Source organism: Pan troglodytes, chromosome X, assembly GCF_028858775.2.
Source record: "Pan troglodytes isolate AG18354 chromosome X, NHGRI_mPanTro3-v2.0_pri, whole genome shotgun sequence".
NCBI classification, from domain to species: Eukaryota; Metazoa; Chordata; class Mammalia; order Primates; family Hominidae; genus Pan; species Pan troglodytes.
In genome coordinates this window covers 100,333,769-100,360,894 of record NC_072421.2, presented here as the reverse complement: position 1 = coordinate 100,360,894, position 27,126 = coordinate 100,333,769, and the positions used below count along the sequence as shown (strand labels likewise).

The 27,126-nt window shown below is 42.7% G+C and overlaps 1 protein-coding gene across 12 annotated transcripts in view; it reads right to left on the bottom strand.

Annotated features, from left to right (window-relative positions):
• Positions 1-809: 809 nt before the first annotated feature.
• Positions 810-27,126, bottom strand: part of GPRASP3 (G protein-coupled receptor associated sorting protein family member 3) — a 32,639-nt gene continuing 6,322 nt past the window's right edge. For 4 of the 12 annotated variants that reach the window (XM_016942781.4, XM_016942784.4, XM_016942782.4 and 1 more), the window contains exons 3-4: positions 5,363-5,457; positions 810-4,575 (exon numbers count right to left, since the gene is read on the bottom strand). In XM_016942781.4, coding sequence (XP_016798270.1) covers positions 2,635-4,278 — 1,644 coding nt within the window. In that variant the 5' untranslated portion in view covers positions 4,279-4,575; positions 5,363-5,457 and the 3' untranslated portion in view covers positions 810-2,634. Of the gene's footprint in view, positions 4,576-5,362; positions 5,458-6,976; positions 7,309-27,126 lie in introns of those variants that run through there. The other 8 variants (XM_016942783.4, XM_024353205.3, XM_016942786.4 and 5 more) reach the window with 4 other exon arrangements.

Genomic DNA, 27,126 nt, shown 5'->3' with positions numbered 1-27,126 from the left:
CCCCTCCCGACCAAAGAGTACATGCTATATGAGTCCATTTATACACAATTACAGGAAATGAAAACAATTCTATTTTGTCAGAAAATGACCCATGGTTGCCTGGGTTAGGGGCACAGGGAGAGAGAGGAGGGAGGGATTACAAAAGGGCATTAAGAAGCTTTGGGGGAGGCTGGGCATGGTGGCTCACGCCTGTAATCCTGGCACTCAGGGAGATCAAGATGGGTAGATCACTTGAGACCAGGAGTTCAAGACCAGCCTGGCCAACATGGTGAAACCCTGTCTCTATTAAAAATACAAAAAATAAAAAAAAAAATTAGTCGGATGTGGTGGCATGCACCTGTAGTCCCAGCTGCTCAGGAGGCTAAGGCACGAGAATCACTTGAACCTGGGAAGCAGAGGTTGCAGTGGGCCGAGATTGCGCCACTGTACTCCAGCCTGGGTGACAGAGCAAGACTCTGTCTCAAAAAAAAAAGTAGCTTTGGTGGGTGATGAATGTGTTTACAATTTTGATTGTGGTTATGGTTTTGTGTGTATATACATTCCAAAACTGATCACACTGTATACTTTCAACATACAGCTTAATGTATGGCAATTATATTTCTATAAAGTTATTAGATAAAAAGCATGTGACAGATCTATATAATACTAAATTGAAAAGATAAGTGTTAAGAGGAAAAGGCAAGTCTCAATACTGTGTTCCCATTTTTGCAAAAGAATGTGTACATTGTATGTTATGAGAATATGCAATAAAGGATTACAACACTATATACCAACTGTTAACATGGGAAAAATATTAAGTGATTCAAAAATATGTTGTAGAGGCATATTTATTGACATGCAAAGATGTTTACAGTATACAAGTGGGGGGAAGCAAGTTACAAACATTTACAGTATGATCTTGTTTTAGTTTCTTAACTGGCAGAAAATCTCAAAGCATATAACTCCATATTTTCACACATAGAAACTTTCATATCAGCTTAGACCAGGGATTATAATTCCCACCCTGAGTCTTAGAGAACTCAGCCATAGCCTAAATGTCCTGGGAATGCTTTCTGGTCCAGACCAACTTCCAAGAATCACTATCTTGTAGGTTGACACAGCAACCTCTTCTAGCTTTCCTGTTTTGTGTTGTTGAAGCTGCAATTCTGGGTCTAAATTTCTCTAATTAAGTCTATTTTGTAGTGTTAGCTGGCACAAATGCAGAAATGCCCAGGCTTGCCTACTAGTAAAAGATAAAGCCCCTTGGCCTTTCATATGACACATAGGAGAATAAATCATAAATGGTAAAAAAAAAAAAAAAAATTAAGGTATGATTTCGCAAGGAGGAAAAAAGCAATTACCTTTTAAATTCAGGGTATAAAATGATTTCAGCTCTTTGGGAAAGAAAAAATACAAATGGATAGAAAAATATACAAAGGACATCTAACAAGTTTCCCCTGCTGATGACTCCAAATCTACATCTTACTCATTGAACAAAGTTTTGGGCTCCTACTATTTTCGACACTGCCAGATAAAATCCATCTATTTACCTCAGAATTTTCTCCTGACCTCCAGCCAGATGTAGCCAAATGTCTAATGGACACATGAATTTGGAGGAAGTTAAGAATTGTAACACCTGGCATGGACATGATCCATTGCAAAATTAAACCATTCAAACCAGTCTCTGAGCTTTGAAGGCCCCCCCCCCCCACCTCAAAATGTCCTTCAGGAAGACTGTAAAGCAGTGTGGTGAGATGGGTTCTGGTGTCAGACAAAACAGCTATGCCACCTTCCTGCTGTGGGAATCTAGGAAAAGGTATTTAACCTCTCTAATTCTCATTGGAGGGTACCCAGAATAATGAGTTCTAATAAAAATATAAGTAACTAACTCACAAGATCACTGTGAGAAGAGGAAAAAAACTTGTAAAATATGGTGCCAACACAGTGTTTGACATAGAATAGGCACTCACAAAACGTTTCCTGCCTTCTCTTTTGTGAGATAACTTTGATGTAAACGAAACAGCCTAACAATTTAAGAGTTATGAATGTAGTAGCAAAATTAAAATTGAACAAATAATACATTTTGTCTGAGATTCTGAGTCATTTCTGTGTTGCGGAACGAGTACCTGATACAGCTGGAACAGGAGAAAAATAGTAGTTTCTCTTACATTAAATAGCCTATAGGAACTCCTGCCTCCTTTATGTAGAGTGCGCACATTTGGCCATGAGCGTGCACGTGCACACACAGAGACACGCACACTCACACACACTCTCTCTCTAGGTACTGTTATCTTTGTGTGTGTGTATGCCTTACTTCTGTAACTAGATTACAAACTCAAGGATATTTTCTTTTTTGCCATTTTAAGCCACAGATGTATCTAAGCAGATACTAATGAACAAGTTAGCTTACTTAAAACGAACTGGTTTGCTATCTTAAGTAAAATGTTAAAAATATGCCAATCTAGACAAGATAAAAATCAAACATTTTCAGCCCAAGGTATAATATTCATTTGATACCCCCAAAATAGTCTAGCTCAAACCTAGAGCCTGTCACAGGTGACTCTGTGTTAAAGATGCAGTGTATAATGTGTACACTGTAATGTACAGCCTGCTAGAGTTTGAAGATGGCTTAAAATGTTCTATCTCTGGCTCATTTTACATTGTTTCAATAATCTCTTTAACTTCCCTGAAAATGGCCATGAGTGTATTATAACTCAAGTGATCAACAACTACAATTGAGCCTTTTCTGATATGCTCCTTTATGTTAATAAATATGGCCACACCACTAACAAGATTGGCTTTTGCCTCTTTCTGGTTAAAGATGAGTTTTAATGCTGCCAATGCCTTCATATTGATCATGTCTCTGGCTGCAGTTGGATTTTCAGACATATTTAAAAGTAGTTTCAAAACAAGATTTCTGGTTTTGCAATTTCCTGAGGACAGCAAATGGAAAAGCTCTGAAAAGTAATTGGCAACAATGTAGTGATGGACAAAATCAGTAGTCAGTTGTCCTAGTATCTTTAATCCAGATTGCTGTCCCGGTGAGTTCAAAGGAAATGACATGGTTTCTTTACACATATGCTTAACATGTAATTCAATTTTGCGTTGTCTTTCATCCCCAGAAGGAGGATTCAGAGTAATTACAGTCTTTTTTCTCATTTCAGGGGAAGGAAAACTGAGCAAGCTTTCAATAAGTGTCACTACACCTACTTCGTTAATAAACTCTTGGGCAAATGGGTGAACATTATGGACACCCATTGCAATCCGTGCTATTTTATGAATAAGAGGATCAGTAGTTGACTTAAGTAAGCTAACAAGTTTTTCAAATTCCTCAGAATCCATATAGCATTCCATTTTGCAAGGACAAGCAAATGGCTTAATCCCATCTACCTCCCTGATCCTGATTTGACGTCTAATCTCATCTATGGTCTGGATGCAGGGGTCAGAATCAAAACGACACTCAGGGATAGGCTGTGAGCATGAGCGAGTGTTCCTAGAAGGGCGGCAAGCTGTTGCCACAGGCAAAGAACAGGCATTTTCTTCAGCGGAGGCCAGAACAATATATGAAGGAGGGCTTGTCTCAGATGGTGCCTGGGATCTAAATCCTAACACGGCTGGAGTTACAGCAGGGGCATTGGGCCAGATAGTTACCTCAGACCAGTCCTTGGGCCTATTTTTTTCATTAATTTCATACACAGGCTGAGGCTTAACTATCCTGCTCACAGGTTTAGGATTAGGGTCAAAACTAGTATCATCTCCTTCCCAAAACCAGTTCCCAATAACATTCTCTTCCTCCTCCTCCTCAGCCCCTGACCTAGGTTTGCAATCGGCCCCAGCCGCAGGCTCCAACTCCTCAGCACAGACCTGGGCACCAATTTCAGGTTTATCATTCTTAGTGCTGAAACTATTACCAGCCTCTTCTCCATTCCAGAACCAGGAATTGATAGTGGCCTCTTCCCCAGCCCAGAACCAGGCATCAGTACCAGCCTCATTTTTACATGTGGAGCTGGTGGACTCATTCCCAGCCTTGGGAGTGAAATCTACCATGGCTTTGCCCAGAGTCTTAGGCTCTGACAGAGCTCCTTCCTTCGTCTCAGCAACAACCTTGTTCTTAGACACTGCCTTCATCTCTGCTACTGCATCTGTCTTAGACCCTGTCTTGGCTTTTGCTTTGGCCCTGGTCTTGGCTACAGGCCTAACAACACCAGTAGCCTCCCTCTCTGCTCCAGCTTTAGCTTGTATAGCAGCCTTTTTTTCAGTTTTGGCCTGGGCTCTTGTCTTATTCTTAGTCCCAGCCATGGTTGAAGCCCAGTTATATGGCCCTGTCCAGTCTTGGCCTTGGTTCTCAATGTGTCCTAGGTCGAAGTCTTAACACTCTTTCACTGGGTTGGGGAAAAACTTGGTAGCAAGAATTAGAGTCAACTGTCAGTTCTGCAGTCACAAAGTTCTCTTTCCAAACATACAGCCTCTGTCAATGATACAGAGGGCAGAGGCACGCTCGGGCTGGGGGAGAATGATTGTTCCCAAGTGCAGACCTGCTGAAGGTGATGGTCTTCCAACAATCCAAAGCCACCACAGCCACCAGTGGAGATGGACCTGAGGTTGAAGAAAGAAACTGGCTTTGAGTCTTGTCTAACTGTGCTTCTCTATGCAAACAGCCACACAGAAGGACATAGGAGAGTAGAAATGAATTGTGTAGAAGTGGATTAATAAAAAACTCTGCTACTTAATTTTATACCTTGCACACTGCCACTAATGCTCAACAATGTCCTGCCCAAGCACTGTCATTCTTTTACTCTGCATCAAACAGGAACAAAGATGGCAGGTAAGGTTGCTGAGAGTGAGAAAGGCTAAAGCAGTGCCCAGTCTCTTTGGACCCATGCTAGTAGGTCCACCACTAAAATATATACCACTAGACCTCATAGGTGTATTCAGGCAGCACTCACACCAACCTGCACTGATCTAGTGCAATTTTTCCTCCTTCCCTGTTTGCAGTGTTGATATGCCCTATAGTTAACTCATGGGCAGGCCTATGGACAAAAATACAGATGGGATTGGAGTTCTGAGTATTTGGTTGACAGACCTACACTCTAATCTCTAAACCCAATTTCTGCCTTTCCAAATCTAGGGCTTTGGTTATATAACACTTCTGGCCTCCTAGTACTCCTTGTGGCTTATCTTCCCATTTCCTGCCCCAATATCTACCAATTACCTCATAGGCATAATCCTGGCTCACCCCACCCCATCACTTGTACACAAATGTGAGGTCAGAGGTGACTAGAAAGATGGAAGACAGTGGCACCAAGATATGATCTGGTCTAACCCACTTGGCAACAGCCTTTCCATAACCCCAATCAACGGGGGTGCTCACACATAAACCTACCTTGAATCCAAATGAATAGTTTTTGTTCTTTCTTAATTAACTTCCAAGTGAACAGCTACATACAGATCTCTACAGGAACCTAGAAAGAAACAGACCTAAGAATAGAAAGGAAGGCAGAGGAAAGAAAACAGAAGAGACTAAGATGATCTAATGCCTATAACAAGGGTTACAACATATGCTTTTGAATATTCAAGGCTATGTTAAATGTCTCCCACCTGTCTGCTCTTCCTCAATGATTCCCTAATCACCCCAAGACCTGCAGCCTGATTACACCTCCTGCCAACTTTGAAGTCAGTCATTTTCCCAATAGAAGTTACAGCTCCTTTCCTGAACCAAAAAAAATGAGGTGCAGAAATAGGTAGTAGAACATAGGCAATTGTACTTACAAGGCAGGCAGGGAACATAATGGAGACTGTTATTTTAATACCATCTGTGCATGTCCTTCCCCTTCCCCATGCATACCTAGATCCTACTTTATTCACCACCTATGTCAGCCTGCTTATACAGCAGGGGTTCTCAGGAGATGCTATCCTTCCCACCAAAGAAGAGTCACGCCCTACAAAAAGAAGGCGGAGCAACTAGCAAAAAATAACCCCAAGAGACTATGTTAACAATGGTAGAAAAATAGCAGGTTAATGGACAGATTCCCAGAATTCGGATTCTAACACCTCCTTTTTGAGAATCAGAAACTAAGTAAATAAAGTCTCCCAACTCTCATAGCTCCTCAGATATCCACCATCAGAAATGCCATGAATTCTTCTGTGGGACTATTTCTGTACCAAAATGAGAGGGTCTGTGAGGAGTGGCTGGAGATGGAGTTTTGGTTTCCAGAACCATAAACTGAAGAAGCAGATTGACTTCAAATGTTCTAAATTGACCCTTCAAAAAGATTACCCCTCTACTCGGAACCCACATTCTCACACATCATTACATTACTTAAAGTGGATCAGCATGTTGAGAAAACAGATCCTGAACAAGAAAGGTGGAAAAATACTACCCTGTTATTTACACGGACCACTGTTGTGAAATTCGACTAAGTCCACACCCTATTTGCTTGCACAAAACTGGATGTGGGGATCTAAATATGTAAGGCAATAAAACAGTGCGGTATTATAAAAGGCGGTTAAACATTTCATTTTAGTGTCTTCATAATTCACCCACTCAAAGTTCCACTTTTGGAGAACCCAACAGACCTATCACGCAGACAGGAGACTTTGACAACCACCTGGAGCCTGTGGGAAGGGACAGCACCCAAGACACGGGGTCCCACAGGCCCCTTTCCGGAATCAGGGCCCCGAGTAGCGAACGCGGCCCACCTCTCGTGGGCTGGGCACAGAGCTGGGACGCCGGCTCCCACCGGCCTTCCCGGGAGCCCCCCACAATGGCTCCCGCTCCGCCATTTCTCCCGCAGGAGCTCCCCCACAGCCCTTTCCGGGCACAGACACCGTCGAGGGCGGGGCGCCGGCGCCTGCAAAGCTGGCTTGGAGGCGGTCAGCGCGGTTCTCCTCTAGACGATCTGACGGTGCCTCTCAAGCCAACCCCTCAGCCCTTGGCCTGGCCCGGCCTGCACCGGTCACCGCCTCCCCATCGCCAGGGGTCTCGAGCACTGCGCACCTCTCTTCGGCGACCGGCTCCGACCGGATCGTCTCCTCCTTGCCAGGATGTCAGGGTCGGCGGGGCAGGCTGCCAGCCGGTCCACCCTGGCGGACCACCCCAAGCTCACGCACCCCCACTTGCCTTCAGAGGCCCAGGGCCCAGGTCGTCGACCTCCCCCTCCTCTCCTCAGCTCTCCTCTGGCGGCTCCTCACTTGGATTCTCACCGCTTTCCCCGCTATCAGAATGGCAAAGACGCGTCCCGCCCCCCACGCCTCTGCACCAAACTGGGTAGGGGCTGCGCAGGATGCTGCAAGAACCGCTCTCTCCGCGAGGGTGTCGGGAAGGGGGGCGGAGGGATACGGCGCGAAAGTGCTCGACGCCCCCTCTCAGGCCCACCTTAGTTCCGACCCAGAGGTGGGCGGGGCCATGACGAGCCCCAGCCTGGGCCTGCGGGTTGGTACCAGGCTGCCTCAGGAGGACCCCCGCGGACCCTAACGTGGCGACCACCACCACCACATTTCTGGCGTTGCTATAATATAGGGACGGGCGGGCAGCTGGGGACCCAGGCAGGGGACAGGATCAGGAGGTTGGGAAGAGCCGCGCTGGAGGGAGCAGCGGATGGATACCAAACCGCCCCTTGGTGTGTCTGCACCCCCGCCCCAACTCCCCGACCAGGGACTGCTGGGTGTCTGCCCCCTCCCTCTCCCCAGCCCTCTCACTCTCCTTCCTGGAAGCTAATGGGAGAGGGGGTGTCAGCACTACAGTCTGGGAGGGGTGAGGCGATTTCAGGCCAAACAAGCCTGGGCCTCTAGGGTGGTCCTCTTGTGCGTTTCTTTCCCAGCTTCATGGAGCCACGCAGGGGAGGAAGGTACACCTGCTCTTAAGTGAATTCTGGGGCAGGGGGCTCCCATCAAGGCCTCACCACTGCCCCTCTTCTAACAGAAGGTAGACCTAGACCTCTAACCCTAGGAAACCAACCACTGGTCTGTACCAGACTCATTTCTTTCTGCCACGCCGCTTTTTCTCATTTCAAATGGTGGCTCAGGTTGGCATTGCGCCGTCCCCACAGTTGCCCCCAAAAGAGGGCCTTTCCCTGTCAGGACTCGTAACAGTCCTCTCTCTTTGATGGCACCAGGTAGGGACGGTCTTGGCGCCTCTCCACTGTTCTGGGAGGAGAGGGGACCACTATTCGCGCACTTCCTCGAGGCAGATCCCAGATCCCAGCTGCGCTCCTCAACTCCTCCTTTTCTCCCAGCCTTGCACCCTGCCTAATGCATGCATGTGCTTTTTTCTTCTGAATATATATATATATATTTTTACTCTCCCTTCCAAGCGATGGGGAGTTTGACTTGTTAGACTGGAAGTTTCCTGAATGAAAGTACCCTTTTGGTATTGTTCCCCACTGTATTCTCAGCACATTGTAGACGGTATAGTCAGTCAAGGGTTGAAGGAGGTGAGGGGCTACTGAGTCATGACAATTCCATGGTACCCTCTGTGGTTTGCAGATCAGTGCTAATTCATAGGTGTGTCTTTGCTGCCTGTAACCCCAGGGCTTAGCCCAGAGTATGCCACCCACAGCTGCTTTCTGTATGGTTTTTCAGTGTTGGAAGGAGCAAGAGAGGAAGACAGAGATTGTGAAGCAACTCCTAAAAGTACCAATACCTGCATTTTAAAATATAGAGCACAAAGAGGCAGAAAAATATGATCATTTTCCTGGTCATTTGTATTCCCTTTGTGGATGCCTCAATCAGACACACCAATATATGTGACTTAGGAGATACTAGTCATACTAAGAGAAACAGGAGTTTCAATTGCATGTCACACTACTTTTTGATGAATCACTCTAGGATATGATTCTTAACATTTGTGTGTTCTTATTGGCTTTGTCCTTTAAGCTTAATAGTATTAAAACTTTAACACATTGTCTTAAATACGAAGGACATAGGCCTGCAGATTCTGATGTGAGAGTTTTATTTCTCCAGTATAATGCTTTAAGTAAATATATGCAAGAATATTAAAATGCATAATTTCTTTTAATAGCAATTAATTGTAAATAATGTAAATGAAACCACCTTTGCAAAAATTATAACAATGAGAAAATTATGGCAGTGAAGGAGATCTGATCTGGCTAACACCTGTCTTGCCTTTGGCCTTCAAGCTGCCCTTAATTATTCCTGGGCTTATAAGCTAACTTTGGGAGACATTTACTTTATAGTTTAAATGATAATAGCCATTCCCCAAAACTTAACCAAATGCCTTTGTAAAGCTAATAATGAAACCACCAGGCTAGGAGGATGGAGCAGGCTGAGTCCTGCTAAGGTGTAGACATAAAGGATTGACAGCCGTTATTCTGGAGGTTACAACATATGCAACGTCCCCAATTATTCCTGCAGATAACATCACTATTGTAGAACCTAAGATTGGCCTTTTGAGGTATCTTTTCAGATTTCTTGCATGTCTGGCTCCACCTCGACCCACCAACTGCTCCTGAGGCCCCATCCAGAAGTGACTCAGCACATAGGAGGACCATTTCCCACACCCCTATGATTGCACCCCCAACCAATCAGCACCAAGTACCCATTGCCTAGCCACCCCCATGATTTCCCCCAAACTACCTTTGAAAAACCCTAGCCCCCAAATTCTTCAGGAGATTGAGTTAAGACAGGACTCCATCTCCCATTTGGCGTGGGCAGCACCACATCAATTAACCTCTTTCTTTACTGCAATGCCATGGTCTCCTTGAATTGATTTTGTTTGTGCAGCTGGCTGGAAGAACCCATCGGGCGGTTACATAAATGACCATCAATAGGGAAAGGATTAAACTAAGTATGATAAATTTATTTTATAAAGTACTATTCTACCCTACTATGATATCAAAAAGAAGTAGCTCTATATATACCAAAATGGAAATAACTCAAAATACAAAGTGAAAATGCAAGTTGTACAATAATACATATAGTTTATGGAAAGTGTGCATTATAAGTATATATCTATTGTGAAAGGAAAATAAATCTCAGGATCCTAAAATCGCTAAGCCAAAGAGAAAAGTAAAGCTGGGAACTGCTTAGGGCAAATCTGCCTCCCATTCTATTCCTAAAAAAGATAGTTACTAAGATTAAAAAAAAAAAAAGCTACATACATCCCTCACCATTTTTCCACAAGGAAATTCCCTGTGGACAAAGGACAGACAGAGCTCAAAGTCACCCCTCTGCTCACTGAGATAAATGCATATGTGATTGCCTCCTTTGGAGAGGCTAATCAGAAACTCAAAAGAATACAACCATTTATCTCTTATCTTCCTTTGACCTGGAAGCCCCTTCCCCTCTTGGAGTTGTCCTGCCTTTCTGGACAGAACCAATGTGCATCTTACATGTATTAATTGATGTCTCATCTCTCCCTAAAATTTACAAAACCAAGCTGTGCCCCGACCACAATGGGCACATGTTGTCAAGACCTCTTGAGGCTGTGTCACAGAAGCATCCTTAACCTTGACAAAATAAACTTCCTCAATTGACTGAGACTTGTCTCAGATATTTGGGGTTCATATTTTGGTAACCACAAAGGGATTCTGAGTGGAGGTGCCCCTGACCTTCACGAATCTCCTATGGGTGCTTGGTACCAGCTTGAGCTATCTTTATGGCTCAAACCAATAGGACAACTTGCAGAGGCCTGGAAGCCCCCCTCCAGAGAATCCCTGATCTCCCAAAATTTGGTCGAGAACTAAAGTTTAGTTTGCTGTACAACTCCTTTATTTTTTTGGAGTTTTACTTGCTTCCAACAAGGAAGGCAGGGTCTGCAAAGTATCTCAAGTACTGACCTTAGATTTTTCAACAGTGATGTTATTCCCAGGAGCAATTTGGGGAGGTTCAGACTCTTGCAGCCGGAGGCTGTGTGGCCCCTAAACCATAATTTTTAATCTTGTAGCTAATTTGTTAGGCCTACAAAGGCAGACTGGTCCCCAGGCAAGAAGGTCCCCCCCGACCCCGCCCCCGACTGGGAAAGGGCTACTATCAATTTTGTTTCAGAGTTAAACTATAAACTAAATTCCTTCCCAAGGTTAGTTTGGCCTACACCCAGGAACGAACAAGGACAGCTTAAAGTTTAGAAGCAAGATGGAGTTGGTAAGGTCTGATCTCTTTCACTGTCATAATTTCATCAGCTATAATTTTTGCAAAGGTGGTTTCATTAGCACACTGAGATGGACAAGAATGATGAGGGCAATAGCAAGCATGCCTTCATTTATTCCTTCTCCAATGCCCTTTCTTTCTATAAATTTCTGACCTATATTATTGTACCTTTTCCCTGAAGAAATTCTTTTTAACATCTCTTGCAGGGCAGGTCTGCTGGTGATGAATATCCTCAGTTCTTGTTTGTCTGAGAAATTATTTCTCCTTCATGTTTAAAGATAATTTTACTAATCCCAGAGGTCTAGGTTGGTAGTATTTCTTTCAATATTTTAAATATTACAGCCCACTCTCTTCTTTACTTGCATGGTTTCTGCACTGTAATTCTTATCCTTGTTCCTCTGTAAGTAAGGGGTTTTGTTTTGTTTTGTTTTTCAGTATTTTATCTTTGTCTTTCTTCAGTTTGCATATGATATGCCTATGTTACAGGGAGTTAGACAGGCATGATTGGGGCAGAAGAGGGCTCTCCCCCCACCCACTAGGACTGTCAGAAGATGATTTAGCAATTATTGCATTGCCTCTCTAAAATTGAAAAATTGGCAGTTGGTGCCAGGGAGAGGCCATTTCCTAATGGCCCACACCTATTGCACTAAAGTGTTAATTGAATGCAGGCAAGAGGGTGAAGCAACTTCCCAGGCATATGCATTAAGAGACAAAATAGCAGAGTATGACCTTCTGGGAGCACTCCACTGGAAAAGGAAAGAAAGCCTCAGATGGGCATGCATATAACTTTCTAAATACACTGTGCATGCTCACTTCCTAAGGATAAGGAGGGCACCTTGCATGCAGGCAGCCCACACTAACGGAAGTATCATGGGAAAAGGGCCAGCCTATAAAGTCCTAGGATCGAGATTAAACAGTGCACTTGTCCTTCAAGTCGCCCACTTGGGTCTCTTTCAAGCATGCTTTCATTTCTATCCTGTTCTAAAGCCTTTTAAAATAAACTTCCACTCTTGCTCTGAAACTTGCCTTGGTCTCTTTTTCTGCCTTATGCCCCTCAGTCAAATTCTTTCTTCTGAGGAGGCAAGAATTGAGGTTGCTGCAGACCCATACAGATTCACCAATGGTAACTCGGACACTTGTTACCCTTAACATATTAGGTACCATGAGACTCGGTTATTTGCCACCGGTAACATATTGGCCATGTGACTCAGATGTTAAGAGATATCTATGCCTTGCCTTCTTTGGTTGGAGGCATCCGACCCCCGTGTGCAGTTTTTTCTTTTCTTTTCTTCTTTTCTTTTTCTTTTCTTTTCTTCTTCTTTCTTTCCTTCCTTTCTTTTTCTTTTCTTCTCTTTCTTTTTCTTGTGATCAATTCTGCTATTAATGCATTCTTTAGTATGCAGCTCCAAAATTTCTGCCTGATTCTTTTTAATTATTTTCAATGTCTTTGTTAAATTTATGATAGAATTTTGAATTCCTTCTCTGTGGTATCCTGAATTTCATTAAGTTTCCTCAAAACAGCTATTTCAACTTCTCTGTCTGAAAGGTCACACATCTCTGTTTTTCCAAGATTGGTCCCTGGTGCCTTATTTAGTTTGTCTGGTGAGGTTATGCTTCCCTGGCTGCTCTTGATGCTTGTTGATGTTGGTTGATTTTTGGACATTGAAAAGTTATGTATTTATTGTACTCTTCACAATCTGGGGAAGGCTTTACAGGTATTTTAAGGGACTTGGGCCCCAAGCTCTATAACACTGTGGTTCTTGCAGACTCGTGGAAGTAACACTTGTTGGTCTTGGTTAAGATTCGGAAGAATTCCCTGGATTACCAGGCAGAGACTCTTGTTCTCTTCCTTTACATTCTCCCAATCAATCAATCAATCGATCTCTCTCTCTCTGTCAGTCTCTCTCTCTCTGCATAAGTGACTCTGCTTTTTGTGGTTGATTTCTCAGCTCACCCTAATGGGTGGCTTGCAGGGGTGGGAAGGACCTTAGGGTCCACACCAAGTAGGTCAGAAGCATTAAATGGCCCTCCTAGATAGGAGGCTTATGAGAGTGGTGAGGCTGAGGCCTAAAAACCATGCAATGTCTGGGATTTCCTCTGCTTTTTCTTTCCAACTAAAATTGGCTCTTTTCCAAAAATGTATACCACCCATTCTTCTGTTTTCTGTGTGTGTGTTCTAAAATGGCTTTTCACGCCCACCAGACCTTCTGCCTTGGGTGAAAGTCTGCTTCTTTGCTTTCACTTTGCATGCCACATGACTTCTAAAACACACACTCCCTATTATTCATGCGCCCATGGCTCTCTGCATTTCTGCAGCAGCAAAGGCACAGGCTCCCTTGTGGATATCCCCCGAGGTTTATATTTGTTTTTACTATCTCGGGTGACATTCCATCTTTCCCCTGTCTGCTGGCATGTGGCCAGAACACTAATTGGAACTCCAGTGCTGCCGGTTTCTTACAACTCATCATGTGCATTTTGTTCCTATTATGCCCCAGCGCTAAGTTTTCTGATGGCTTTTAAAAGCGGCTTGTCTGCCTGCATAGTGCTTCACTCTGGTCCTTTAAGAATCCCACCCTCCAAAGGATATGAACTCATCATTTTTTATGGCTGCATAGTATTCCATGGTGTATATGTGCCACATTTTCTTAATCCAGTCTATCATTGTTGGACATTTGGGTTGGTTCCAAGTCTTTGCTATTGTGAATAATGCCGCAATAAACATACGTGTGCATGTGTCTTTATAGCAGCATGATTTATAGTCATTTGGGTATATACCCAGTAATGGGATGGCTGGGTCAAATGGTATTTCTAGTTCTAGATCCCTGAGGAATCGCCACACTGACTTCCACAATGGTTGAACTAGTTTACAGTCCCACCAACAGTGTAAAAACATGGATGAAATTGGAAACCATCATTCTCAGTAAACTATCGCAAGAACAAAAAACCAAACACCGCATATTCTCACTCATAGGTGGGAATTGAACAATGAGATCACATGGACACAGGAAGGGGAATACCATACTCTGGGGACTGTGGTGGGGAGGGGGGAGGGGGGAGGGATAGCATTGGGAGATATACCTAATGCTAGATGACGAGTTAGTGGGTGCAGCGCACCAGCATGGCACATGTATACATATGTAACTAACCTGCACAATGTGCACATGTACCCTAAAACTTAAAGTATAATAAAAAATAAAAAATAAAAAAATAAAAAATAAAAAAATAAAAAAAATAATCTCATAAAAAAAAAAAAAAAAGAATCCCACCCTCTTGCTTTTTAAGCCACCACCACTTTGGGAGGAGGAGAAATTCTTACCCCAGGCCCCAAGTCCTCAGAGGTTACTGCTTTATGTTCAGAGGGCAAATAAATATTACCCTCTTGAATACAAGGGCTCCTGTTTTTGTGAGCACATGAAGGCTTTCCATGAGTATTCCTCTTGCTTCTTTCCACTTCCTCCTATAGCCGCCATTTCTCGAATTACTTCCATGCCCTTCTCAATGTGCATCAAGACCTTCAAGGTCATATTCTAAGGGAGGGGGGAGGGAAGTCCAGCCGCTGTGGCAGTTAACAGAGAAACAGGCTTCTAAGAAAAAAGATAATTATTTTATTACTAAAATCCTCTGAGTGAGAGTCACTATAAGGCCATGGAGACAAGGATATAGGCTGGTTAAAGGCCACTGATAAAAGTGTGAAAGGAAAATATCTTGTGCCCTCAAAATCCTAGCTAAAGGGAACATTCAAGCTGGGCAAATCTGCCTCCCATTCTATTCAAAGTCATCCCTCTGCTCACTCTGATAGAAGCTTATTCTGATTGCCTCCTTTGGAAAAGCTTATGAGAAACTCAAAAGAATGCAACCATTTGTCTCTCACCTACCTGTGACCTGGAAGCCCCCTCCCTGCTTCCAGTTGCCCCCACCATTCTGGACAGAACCAATGTACTTCTTACATATATTAATTGATATCTCATCTCTCCCTAAAATGTATAAAACCAAGCTGTGCCCCAACCACCTTGGGTACATGTCCTTAGGACTTCCTGAGGCTGTGTCACTGGCGTGTGTTCTCAACCTTGGCAAAATAAACTTTCTAAATTAACTGAGGCCTATCTCAAATTTTCAGGGTTCACATAAGAGACCCATAGGACAGAGATGAAGGGTGGCCCAGGCTAACAGATTACCATTGGAACAGAAATGAAACACTAGGGGGTTACACAGTAAGAACCAATTAATTCCAGAACCCCAGGAATGGACAGGGGCCCACGGTTCACTCCAGTATCTCCTCTATTCTCCAGTGGGTAATTTGATGAGATGGGACCATGGATACAGAGCAAAGACTGGTTAAGTCTGGAACCCAAGAAGGGTGGTCCTAGCCTAACGGATTACCATTGGAAAAAAGATGAAAGGCTAGGCAGGTACACAGTAAGGACCAGTTAATTCTGGAACCCCAGGGATGGACAGGGGCTCACTGTTCACTCCAGTATCTCTTCTGTTCTCTGTTCTCAAGTGGGTAATTGTAATGAGATGGGACCATGGGTACATGGTAAAGAATGGTTAAGTCTAGAACCCAGGATGATGGGGGATGCCCCATTTGGGATAATAGGAAGAAAGGGAGGACACCTTTTTCCCTTTTCCTCTTTTTCCTCCTCTGTTCTCTCTTCGCAAATGGCAGATGGGAAATTGTGTCTCCATACCACAGGACTTGCCCCTTGGATGCATTCCCCCAAACTGGGAAAATTTTAATTTCCTCAAACCTTAAACTGCTTGGCTTAAAAAGAAACTGGGAAGCAATTACAAGAGTCAGACTTGGAACCCCTGTGCAGGAGGTCCTCAGATTAGCCTCTTAAGTCTTTTATAACCCAGAGTAGAATAAAGAGAACAGGGCTAAGCCTGTTAGGTGGGGCAAATGGCATCCCCTCCCTCAAAACAAAAGATTCACACCCCTTTATATTACTTAAGGGACCAATTGCTATTCACCCACCGGTCCCTGGTAATGTCTAAAATAGCCCACACTTATTCAGACAAGCCCTAGCAAAAATCTAACTGAGAAATCTCCTGAGAGGGGATAACTTCTACAGTATGTAGACAACTTCTTTATCTACTCCCCCTTCTCAGGACACACATGGCAACATGCAGTACAAACCTTAACTTTCTAACAGAAAATGACTTTTGTCTAGTTCAAAGTTTCCATGAAATGGAAAAAAGATGATTTTTCCTTGGTGTTGTGGCTTGGTCCCCAGGGTATGTCAAGCAGGGTCGCTAGGGCTGCTCAGGGAAAGGGAACCCAGAAGCCAGCAGCCAGGCATGCTGGTAGAAGGGTAGGAATTCTTACCAGACTTCTGGCTTCTCTCTTTCTATGCAGACCAGTAGTAGGAATGGTAGAAATCAATGTATTCTCTGCCCCTCCATGAATGACTTCTGACTTCCCTTCTTGAATTTTCCTTTGTCGAAGCTACCTTTGTAGACTCTAAATCTTGTAAAAACTGCTTACCACCTCTTTGAAAATACGTCGTACACTCATGGATAAGTCATAACCTTAGTTAAAGCTTATTGGTTTCACCTGTGAGGTTACTTTTGGTAAAGTTCAAAAACCACAAGTATTGGCTATTTGGCTAAGCTAAAATCAAGTAATAAGAGATTTAAAAGGATTTTCTTAGGAACACTATGGTTAAAAGTCAGCTTAGTTAAAAGCAGATATCCAAGCTATACATATATTTAAAAGGCCTTTGTTTTTTTCTCTTCTTGAATCTTATTTTTCTGAAGAAAAAAAGGTTTTTTGTTCTCAGTCAACTGAATTGCTTTTCTTATTTTGTCTTCTTGCCACTCTTGATGCACACATGAAAGGACCTAAGATAATTTCTAACAGCTTGGGACTCCTTGGGAAAAAAAGAGGAGGTGCCACAGACCCCGTTTTGGGAAAAACCTCTGGTTTCCTCATGGAACCCCAGGAATTGAAAGTGGATAGATCCCTCTTAAAATCTAAGGCTCTGTTCTGTTTGCATTGCGTTACCTGTTTTTCACTTTTGGGAGTTTCAGAAATTACTTCACATTATGAAAGAACTTTGGTAATAACCAGGTAGGAAATATATGGATGGCTAATGGCAGTTATGGAGGAATACTTGCACGTTTGGATCAGAGAAGCATGCTCTTGGCCACCTGGAAGGTACGGCAACATCCCCAGCCCCCACTGAGAGATAAGATTCCCATGGGGAATGGGCTGATTGGCATTGGATCACTTTGCAATGAAATGTATGGTAAAATCATTGTACTGTCTTGCTCCGTAGCATTTCTCTTTTGGGGATTCAGGATCCACTATAACGATGGTCCCTTAATTTTGGGGATCCATTTTTGCCTTCCAGCTGTATCTGCTTATTAGGCTCTGGAAACTGTATGCTTTCTCCACGCTGTTCTTCCAAAGACTCCACCCTGAAGCCAATAATCCAATTAAGAAACAAAAAGTGGCAAATGAAAAATCTTACAACTACTGAATCTTCTATGTATTCATATGTGTTGTGTGTGATGATGTTTATATAAAAGAGCTCTAATTAATTGGTGTTAAAAAATAAATGCTTAAATATTGTCAGAAAATTTAAACTGTAATGCCTTTTAGTTCATGTGACCTAAATAATCTTTGGGAAATAAAGACAGTTTTAGGATTATTGGTAAAATAAAAATATCTTCAAAAATTTAGACATTTGGTCTAAATTATGCAAGTCAGATATTAGGTTTGCTAAATGCTTTAAGGTCATAAACTGCTTCTTTGGCTTTTGAAAATTGTTCGACTTGCCTGCTTTACCACTAGATAAGGCCTAACGACATGTGGAGTTAGCCATATCCCTAGCTATGCTGGAAAGAGACCTTATCTGCACTTCTGTCTGGTGTCCTAGGCTCCAAATCTAGTACATAATTAAAATAGCTTACTAACCAGGTTTTTCAGCAAAAGTTGCTAAGAGTCAACAGTGTAACATGTATTTGAAACTACTAAAGAAACAGTTTTACATGCAAGGTGTGCAAGGAAAGTAAAATGTGCATTTGGTAAAAGATTACAAGAAGGAATGGGAATGTGGATTTCTTGCCTAGTTTAGACGGTTAAAGGATTATTTTAAGTTAGATAGGAAACATCTGAGGGCTTGAACAAGTTGTGGAAAGTTTGTGAAAAATATATTGCAAAAGAGATTCAGCCAGGCGCGGTGGCTCGCGCCTGTAATCCCAGCACTTTGGGAGGCTGAGGCAGGCGGATCACGAGGTCAGGAGATCGAGACCATCCTGGCTAACACGGTGAAACCCTGTCTCTACTAAAAATACAAAAAAAAAATTAGCCAGGTGTGGTGGCGGGTGCCTGTAGTCCCAGCTACTGGGGAGGCTGAGGCAGAGAATTGCTTGAACCCGGGAGGCGGAGCTTGCAGTGAGCTGAGATGGTGCCACTGCACTCCAGCCTGGGCAAGAGAGCAAGACGTCGTCTCAAAAAAAAAAAAAAAAAAAAAAAAAAGAGATTCTGTGTGTAAACATATTGGCTAAAGTTAAAGGGGTATTATACAGTTTTTCCATAAGTTGAACATTGGAATAAAAGCACAACAGAGTTTTCTTGGAGCACTGATCTGCTCTTTAACAAAAGAAGTTGTAAAGTGTTATAAAAGGTTTATGAGAATCTTACCTTATGGTCAGACATTAAAATTAGATAGATTTGTCTATAACATTTTATTAAGAATTCGGTTTGACACTAATGCAAAGGTGAAATTTAGCTTTCTCTCTTGAACAAGATTTTCGTGTAATATTAAAAAATAATGAAAGCTTTTTGTTTGCCTTTCAAATAAACTATAGGTTGGCTAAGTGAATGACTTATGGTGACCTGGGATTTTATTTTATAATATCAAATGTTTAAAATCTTTGATATTTGACAAACTTTCCAAAATTAAATTATAAATCATGTCTATTTCTGACCTAATTAATGTTTTAGATATTAGGTCCTCTAAAGTCCAAAAATGACATAGTTGGCTTATTTGGTATAAGGAAGCATTCTCAAATATGAAATTGTATTTGGCTTTCTTTGGGCTGTATTTGCATAAATATGTTATTAATATGTGTTCCAAAATTATGAGACTCATATAACTTAGTGGGTATTATTAATAATTAGAACTGTTATGTAAAATTCTTGTGTGCCACAGAGGTAAGAAATTTCCTTGTCAATGTGTCTTTAACTGTGGCTGCCCTAGGACTTTTCATCATCCACAGACAATTGTCTTGTTATTTTTTTATTATTATTATTATTTTTTTTGAGACAGAGTCTCGCTCTGTTGCCCAGGCTGGAGTGCAGTAGCCCAATCTCGGCTCAATGCAACCTCTGCCTCTCAGGTTCTACTGATTCTGCTTCCTCAGCCTCCTGAGTAGCTGGGACTACAGGTGTCTGCCACCATGCCTGGCTAATTTTTGTGTTTTTAGTAGAGACGGGGTTTCGCCATATTGGCCAGGCTGGTCTCAAACTCCTGAACTTTTGATCCGCCTGCCTTGGCCTCCCAAAGTGCTGGGATTTCAGGCATGAGCCACCGCGCCTGGCCTGTCTTGTTTTGATCCTCTTTAAATGGTGTTTTATAATCAGCTATAGAACTGACAGGTGTTCCTGAATGCAAGTTTCTGGTAACTTTGGAGATTGTGACTGTCAGGCCTCTGAGCCCAAGCTAAGCCATCATATCCCCTGTGACCTGCACGTATACATCCAGATGGCCTGAAGTAACTGAAGAATCACAAAAGAAGTGAAAATGGCCTGTTCCTGCCTTAACTGATGACATTCCACCACAAAAGAAGTGAAAATGGCCGGTCCCTGCCTTAACTGATGACATTATCTTATGAAATTCCTTCTCCTGGCTCATCCTGGCTCAAAAGCTCCCCCACTGAGCACCTTGTAACCCCCGCCCCTGCCGGTCAGAGAACAACCCCCTTTGACTGTAATTTTCCTTTACCTACCCAAATCCTATAAAACGGCTCCACCCCTATCTCCCTTCGCTGACTCTCTTTTCGGACTCAGCCCGCCTGCACCTAGGTGAAATAAACAGCCTTGTTGCTCACACAAAGCCTGTTTGGTGGTCTCTTCACACGGATGCGAGTGAAAGTGACATTAAAATAAAGGAAAAAATACCTTTCAGGACTTTCATGGAGAGCTGAAATGTTCATGAATATCAAGCAGAACAGGGGTTAACTGAATGGACAAAACTAATAAAAGACTGAAGTCATCTTTTTTTTTAACATTTTGCTTAAAATGTTGCTGATCCTTTGTTTTTCAGATTCAAGAAAACTTTTCTTTTGAGTTATTTACAGCTTTTAACAATTGAGGAAAGTATACTCCTGTGAAGAAAATTTGGAGTGTATTCCTTTCTCGCTACCTGATTTTTCCAGAATTTGGAAACAATTTGTGAGCTTTTTTTTTTTTTTTTTTGAGATGGAGTTTCGCTCTTTGTTGCCCAGGCTGGAGTGCAGTGGTGTGATCTCGGCTCACTGCAACCTCTGCCTCCCAAGTTCAAGCAATTCTCCTGTCTCAGCTTCCCGAGTAGCTGGGATTACAGGCGCCCACCACCATGCCCGGCTAATTTTTTTTTGTATTTTTAGTAGAGACGGGGTTTCACCATGTTGGTCAGGCTGGTCTCGAACTCCTGACCTTAGGTGATGCTCCTGCCTTGGACTCCCAAAGTGCCGGGATTACAGGCGTGAGCCACTGCACCCAGCCAATTTGTGAGTATTCTTAACTTATGGCAATATAGTTATTTGCATAAGTGCAATAAGAATGCTTTCTTTTGCAACAGGGCAATGGGAGAAACTGGTTGTTTTACCAAGTCTTTGACTGGAATGACATGTCTTCATTTAAGGAATCAAGCTTGACTTATAGAGCCAATAAAAGCCCTTTGGGAAAACTGGCCTCATACCTTGTCTACACAGTCCCTGTACAGGGTTCCTGACCTGTGGTATGTAAAGAATGTCATTTTCTGACAGGCCTAGGAACCCCAAGTTATTTTGGAACCTCAAAAAAAGAGAAATTTACTCAACTCATAGGTATTTGAAGGTACAAACCCATGGGTGAGCTCAGTTTTAAAAAGTCTTATCTGAGATTACTTATGGAACAGAGTTCCATCAAAGCAAATTTTAAAAGCCTATGTGAAAAAAAATTATTCTTGCTGGGCTTTATGCAAATAATCAGGCTAAGTATAATAAGACTAAAGTTTACTTTCCAAACAAATCAGTCCTATCATAATTTTTAAAAAAATCACGAGGACTGGAGAGAGAAAAATATTTTTCAAAAATTATTATATACCTACTATTAGAATCTAGTCTCATCAGTTGTTTTTAAGTTTTTGTCTGCATTTTGGACTAACCCTGCTTATTCCTGTAAACCAACCAGTGATCTCTTGATGCAGCTCAGAAGAAACAAAAAGGATGGGTCATCAAGCTCCAGATGATCTTCAGTGAGGGATATCATCCTCTCAATATTCAAGAGACACCCTTCTACAGGGGACCCCTAGACTGATCATCAGTGGGACAGGAAGGTGGCAAAATCCTGCCCCTGACTCCCTTGGATCTGGCTAGATACTGCTTTCACCAATCCACGGAATGACGTTCCTGCCCTGTCAGCTAGCAAGAGGCCAAGACCCACTGAACCACCATTGTCCCTTTGTCAGTGGAAAGCAGTTACAGAAGACTGACTTTTGTCCATTTTTCCCCAAAGATTTGGGGTCTTGGGCTCTTGAGGGGGGAATGTTACAGGTAGACAGGCATGAGCAGGGCAAGAGAGGGCTCTCCCCCCACCCACTAGGAATGTCAGGTGATGGTTCCGCAATTATCCCATTGCCTCTTTAAAAGTGATAGTTGGCAGCTGGCATGAAGGACAGGCCATTTCCTGATAGTCCACACCTATTTCACTAAAGTGTTAATTGAATGCGGATACCAGGGAGAAGCAATTTCCCAGGCATATGCATTAAGAGACAGGATGACAGAGTATGACCTTCTGGGGGCACTCCACTGGAAAAGGGAAGAAAGCCTCAGATGGGCATGCATGCAACTTTCTAAACACACTGTGCGTGCTCACTTCCCAAGGGTAAGGAGGGCACCTTGCATGCGGGCAGCCCACACCAACGGAGGAATCACGGGAAAGGAACCAGCCTATAAAATCCTAGGATCAAAGTTAAACAGTGTGCTTGTCCTTCAAGTTGCCCGCTTGGGTCTCTTCCAAGCGTACTCCCCTTTCTCTCCTGTTCTGAAGCCTTTTTTTTTTCTTTTTTTTTTTTGAGTTGGAGTCTCGCTCTGTTGCCCAGGCTGGAGTGGCGTGATCTCGGCTCACTGCAACCTCCACTTCCCGGGTTCAAGTGATTCTCCTGCCTCAGCCTCCTGAGTAGCTAGGATTGCAGGCATGTGCCACCACACCCAGCTGGGTTTTTTAATTTTTTTATTTTAATAGAGACAGGGTTTCACCATGTTGGTCAGGCTGGTCTCAAACCCCTGACCTTGTGATCTGCCTGCCTTGGCCTCCCAAAGTGCTGGGATTACGGGCGTGAGCCACTGGGCCCGGCCCCTGAAGCCTTTTTAAATAAACTTCCACTCCTGCTCTGAAATTTGCCTCGGTCTCTTTTTCTGCTTTATACCCCTTGGTCGAATTCTTTCTTCTGAGCAGGCAAGAATTGAGTTTGCTGCAGACCTGTATGGATTCACTGTCGGTAACTTGGATACCTTCCAGTGGTAACACTTAGGTGTAGACTTTTTTGGTATTTATCCTGCTTAGTATTTTCTAAAATTCCTGGATCTGTGGTTGGATGTTTGTCATTGATTTTGGAAAATTCTCAGCTGTTATTATTTGAAATATTTCTTCTGCTCCAAATTCACTGTTTTCTTTCTAGTATTCCAACTATGCATATGTTATACCTTTCAAAATCATCCCACAGTGCTGCAATGTTCAGTTCTTTTTTTCATTTCAATTTGGAAGTTTCTATTGTGAAAAGAAAATAAAAACCCAGGACCCTGATTCACTATGCCAAAAGGAAAATATTAAGCTGAAAGCTGAGTCATGCAATAAAATACCTTTCTTTTTTTTTTTTTGTTCCTAAGCAGATAGCTACAGATAAAAGGTTAAATATCTCCACAGGTAGATATTACACATTTTCCTTATCTTATGTAAAGTGCTGATTTACTGTGAGCCAGAGGAATACAGAATTGACTATTCCTGTTTTTGCTCCTTTTCCCTTGCATCATGTGGATTACTGTACCCTCCCTCTTCCCCTCTAGCCTGCTGTTTCCATTTAAATATTGAAGCCCTCAAAATTATCTTTGGATAAAGGCACAGACCACAGACTGTTTCTGTGATTCCATGCTCTTTTCTTCTGGGAATGTCTTCACCTTGGCAAAATAAACTTCTAAATCAATTGAGACATGTCTTACATACTTTTTAGTTTACACTATTGACCTATCTTCAAGCTCAGGAGTCCCCAGCCCCTAGGCCACGGACCTGGACCCGTCCATGGCCTGTTAGGAACTGGGTCACACAGCAGGAGGTGAGTGGCAGGCTAGCCAGTAAATCTTCATCTGTATATACAGCCACTCCCCATCACTTTCATTGCCGCCTGAGCTCCGCCTTCTGGAAGATCAGCAGTGGCATTAGATTCTCATAAGAGCACAAACCGTATTGTGAACTGCACATGTGAAGGATCTAGGTTGCATGCTCCTTATGAGAATCTAATGCCTGATGATCTGTCACTGCCTCCCATCACCCCAAGATGGGACCATCTAGCTTTACAAAAACAATCTCCGGGCTCCCAGTGATTCTACATTATGGTGAGTTGTATAATTATTTCATTATCTATTACAATGTAATAATAATAGAAATAAAGTACATAATACATGTAATGCACTTCAATTGTCCTGAAACCATGCCATTCGCCCCCCAGTCTATGGAAAAATTGTCTTCCACGAAATCTGCCCCTGGTGCCAAAAAGATTGGGGACTGCTACTCAAGCTTGCTGAGTCTTTCCTCAACTGTGTCCAGTCTACTGATAATCCCATCAAAGGCATTCTTCATTTGCTGGAGTGCAGTGGCACGATTTCGGCTCACTGCAACCTCCACCTCCCGGGTTCAAGCGATTCTCCTGCCTCAGCCTCCTGAGTAGCTGGGATTACAGGCACCCGCCACCACGCCCAGCTAATTTTTGTACTTTTAGTAGAGATGGGGTTTCTCCATGTTGGCCAGGCTGATCTTGAACTCCTGACCTCAGGTGATCTACCCACCTCAGCCTCCCAAAGTGTTGGGATTACAGGCGTGAGCCACTGTGCCTGGGCTCTGTTACAGTATTTTTTATTTCTAGCATTTCCCTAAATATTCTTCTCAGGGAGAGTTTACATTTTGCAGCTCTTTTAACTGTTATTCACTGTTATCCACTATTATTATAATAAAGCCTTATTAGCATGGTGGTGAAGTGCAGAGGAGAGGAAGTGTTCTATAATATTATGATTAAATTTCAGTCTTTTGTGGGCCTGTGTCCCTGGGCTTTGATTTTCATAAGAGTTTTATTTTAGCGCCTTTCTCTCCCTTACATGAGACTAGAAACCTAAAGGGGGCTGAAATAGGAGAAACGCCTTTCCCTCAGCTGAGATAAGGCTCTGATAAAGTCTTTTCCACCGCAGAATAGGCTTTTTTTTAAAAAAATGAAGAAGGCTCTGGGTGTATTTCACAAAAGTACAGTTCCCTTCCCACTGCAGGGGCCATGAGGAGATATTTTTGGGTTCTTCACTGCAAGAATATGGTGGGTTTCTTGGAAGTAATGCCCACAAAAGTGTGAGGACCTCCCTGACTGCAGATCCTCAGGGGTTTCTCACTCTCATATTATTCCACACTCAGTCTCCAGCAATTCATCAAAATTACATTTAAGTGCTCTTACCTATTTATGTCTCTAGCAGTTTCTGTTCTATGAAAGAAGAAATAGGCTGTGACTCTCTGGATTTGCCTTCAGAATTTGGGGTAGTCAACTGTCCTATGCCTCAGTTCTTTGAAGAATCTAAGAAATGTTGTTGATTCTGTTTGTTCAGATTTTTTTTCTGGTTGTAAGTACAGGAGCAATGACTTACAAGTTCTTACATGTTGGAACTGAAACTGGAAGTCTGGCTATGGGTTTTAACAGGGAAGCTAAAGAGCAGTGCAAAATAAAAAATAAAAAATTTAAAATGGGCTGGGTGTGGTGGCTCACACCTTTAATCTCAGCACTTTGGGAGTCCAAGGCGGGAGGATCACTTAAGTCCGGGAGCTCAAGAGCAGCCTAGGCAACATAGCAAGACCCCCTCTCTATTTAAAAAAAAAAAAAAAAAAAAAAAAAAAAAAAAAGCAGTGCACATTGCTTTTGTCTGCTTCTTTTCTGCTGAACATCACATCTGGGAATTAGGTTGCCCTGGAAAACCCAGCTGCTCCATAAATATTAGCTCTTTTCACTCCCAGGTACAGGAAATTTATGGGGCTCCCTGAACCTGACATCTCAGCCCAAAAATTTGTAATGTGCAATGCAAATTAGACTTTTGACCTCCTGAATCAAAATTCCTGGTAATGGCCATGCACAATGGCTCATGCCTGTGATTCCAGCACTTTGGGAGGCCAAGGTGGGAGGGTCACTTGAGTGCAGGAATTCAAGACTGGCCTGGGCAATGCAGTTATACCTTGTTTCTACAAAAAATCTTTAAAAATTAAAAAATATATATATTATTGGTAATGAAGTCTGAGGAACTGTAACTTAATGCTAGGAGAGAAAAGTTGTCTATGTCACTACCACCACCACCACCATCAAGAGGCAGTGCATGATACTATTAGAATCTATAGTTTACATTAACTGCCTAATGATTGTTAAGTGCTTGCTTAGACTAGAGTAACTAGTTTCTGAGCCCTGGGAGTACATTCTAAAGGGAGTTTGTACAGAAGAGTTGGGAGTACCCAGATTTCAGAGCCAGACAGTCCAAAGTCTGAATACAGACTTTGTCACTATTTGTGTAACTTTAGCAAAGGTACTTAACGTCTTTATAACCCAGTTTCTTCATCCTTAAAAGGGAGCTGGCATTAACTACTTTACAGGATTATTGTGTATACTGAGAAAACTATTTGATATCCTGCACAACATACGTATATCAGATCTTTCTAGTTCTTTTAAAATTTCTGATCTATTCCTATTATGGAGTGGGCTGGAGAAAGCAGGAAAGAATAGATGAGAACTACATGGTTTTTAAAGGTCATAATTGCTAAGTCAGTGTCACTGTGCTCTTTGTGCTGTAGCCTCAGTGCTTTGTAAATTCTGTGTTGCTTACCATAACCCTTTACTAAAAGGATGCCATTTTTGCATAGTTGCCACTGCAGGTTACTGACTTTCTCCTCCTTTTAGTCACATGTCACAGAGAGGCTAATTCCATTTCCAAGAGTGAGTCTCTTTGGTCTACGGATAATCTATCCCCTTGGTACTCTCGTTTAGGAAGAGGCATTGATCAAATTCCACTCAATGTGACATTAGGGGAAGGTTACAGATGGACTTCTGAGGAAAGTGTCCTCATTCATAAGACAAAGTCATCAGAAAAGATTGTCTTTTCTTCTTCCTCAGGAAGTTGCTTACCTCCTGGAATTGTTGTAGCCATCAAGCTATCAGCCTTAGGACGGAAGTTGATATTGTGAATGGCAGAAGAAAGAGACGGAAAAAAGCTGAGTCCTTCGCTGAATTAAACAACCATCAAGGCTGCCCTACGTCAGTACTTACAATCTTTGGATAATTAATTTCCTTATTAAGTTAGTTTTAGTTGAATTCCTTGTTATATGAAAATGAAACAATCCTAGATGTGCGCAGGCACAAAACAGCTCTTCAGTGAGTAAGAATTCCTGACTTGTGTCCATCAGTGAGCACCTACATCTGCAGTAGCAGAACTCATGTTTCCCAGGAAAGAAAAGCCAGAAATTCTCAACACTTGTCCTAATGATTGCTAGAGGTCTGACAACTGTTTGGCTTCTGCTCCAGATTAAAAAGTAAAGCTTTAGGCAGAAGCCAAACTCTGACT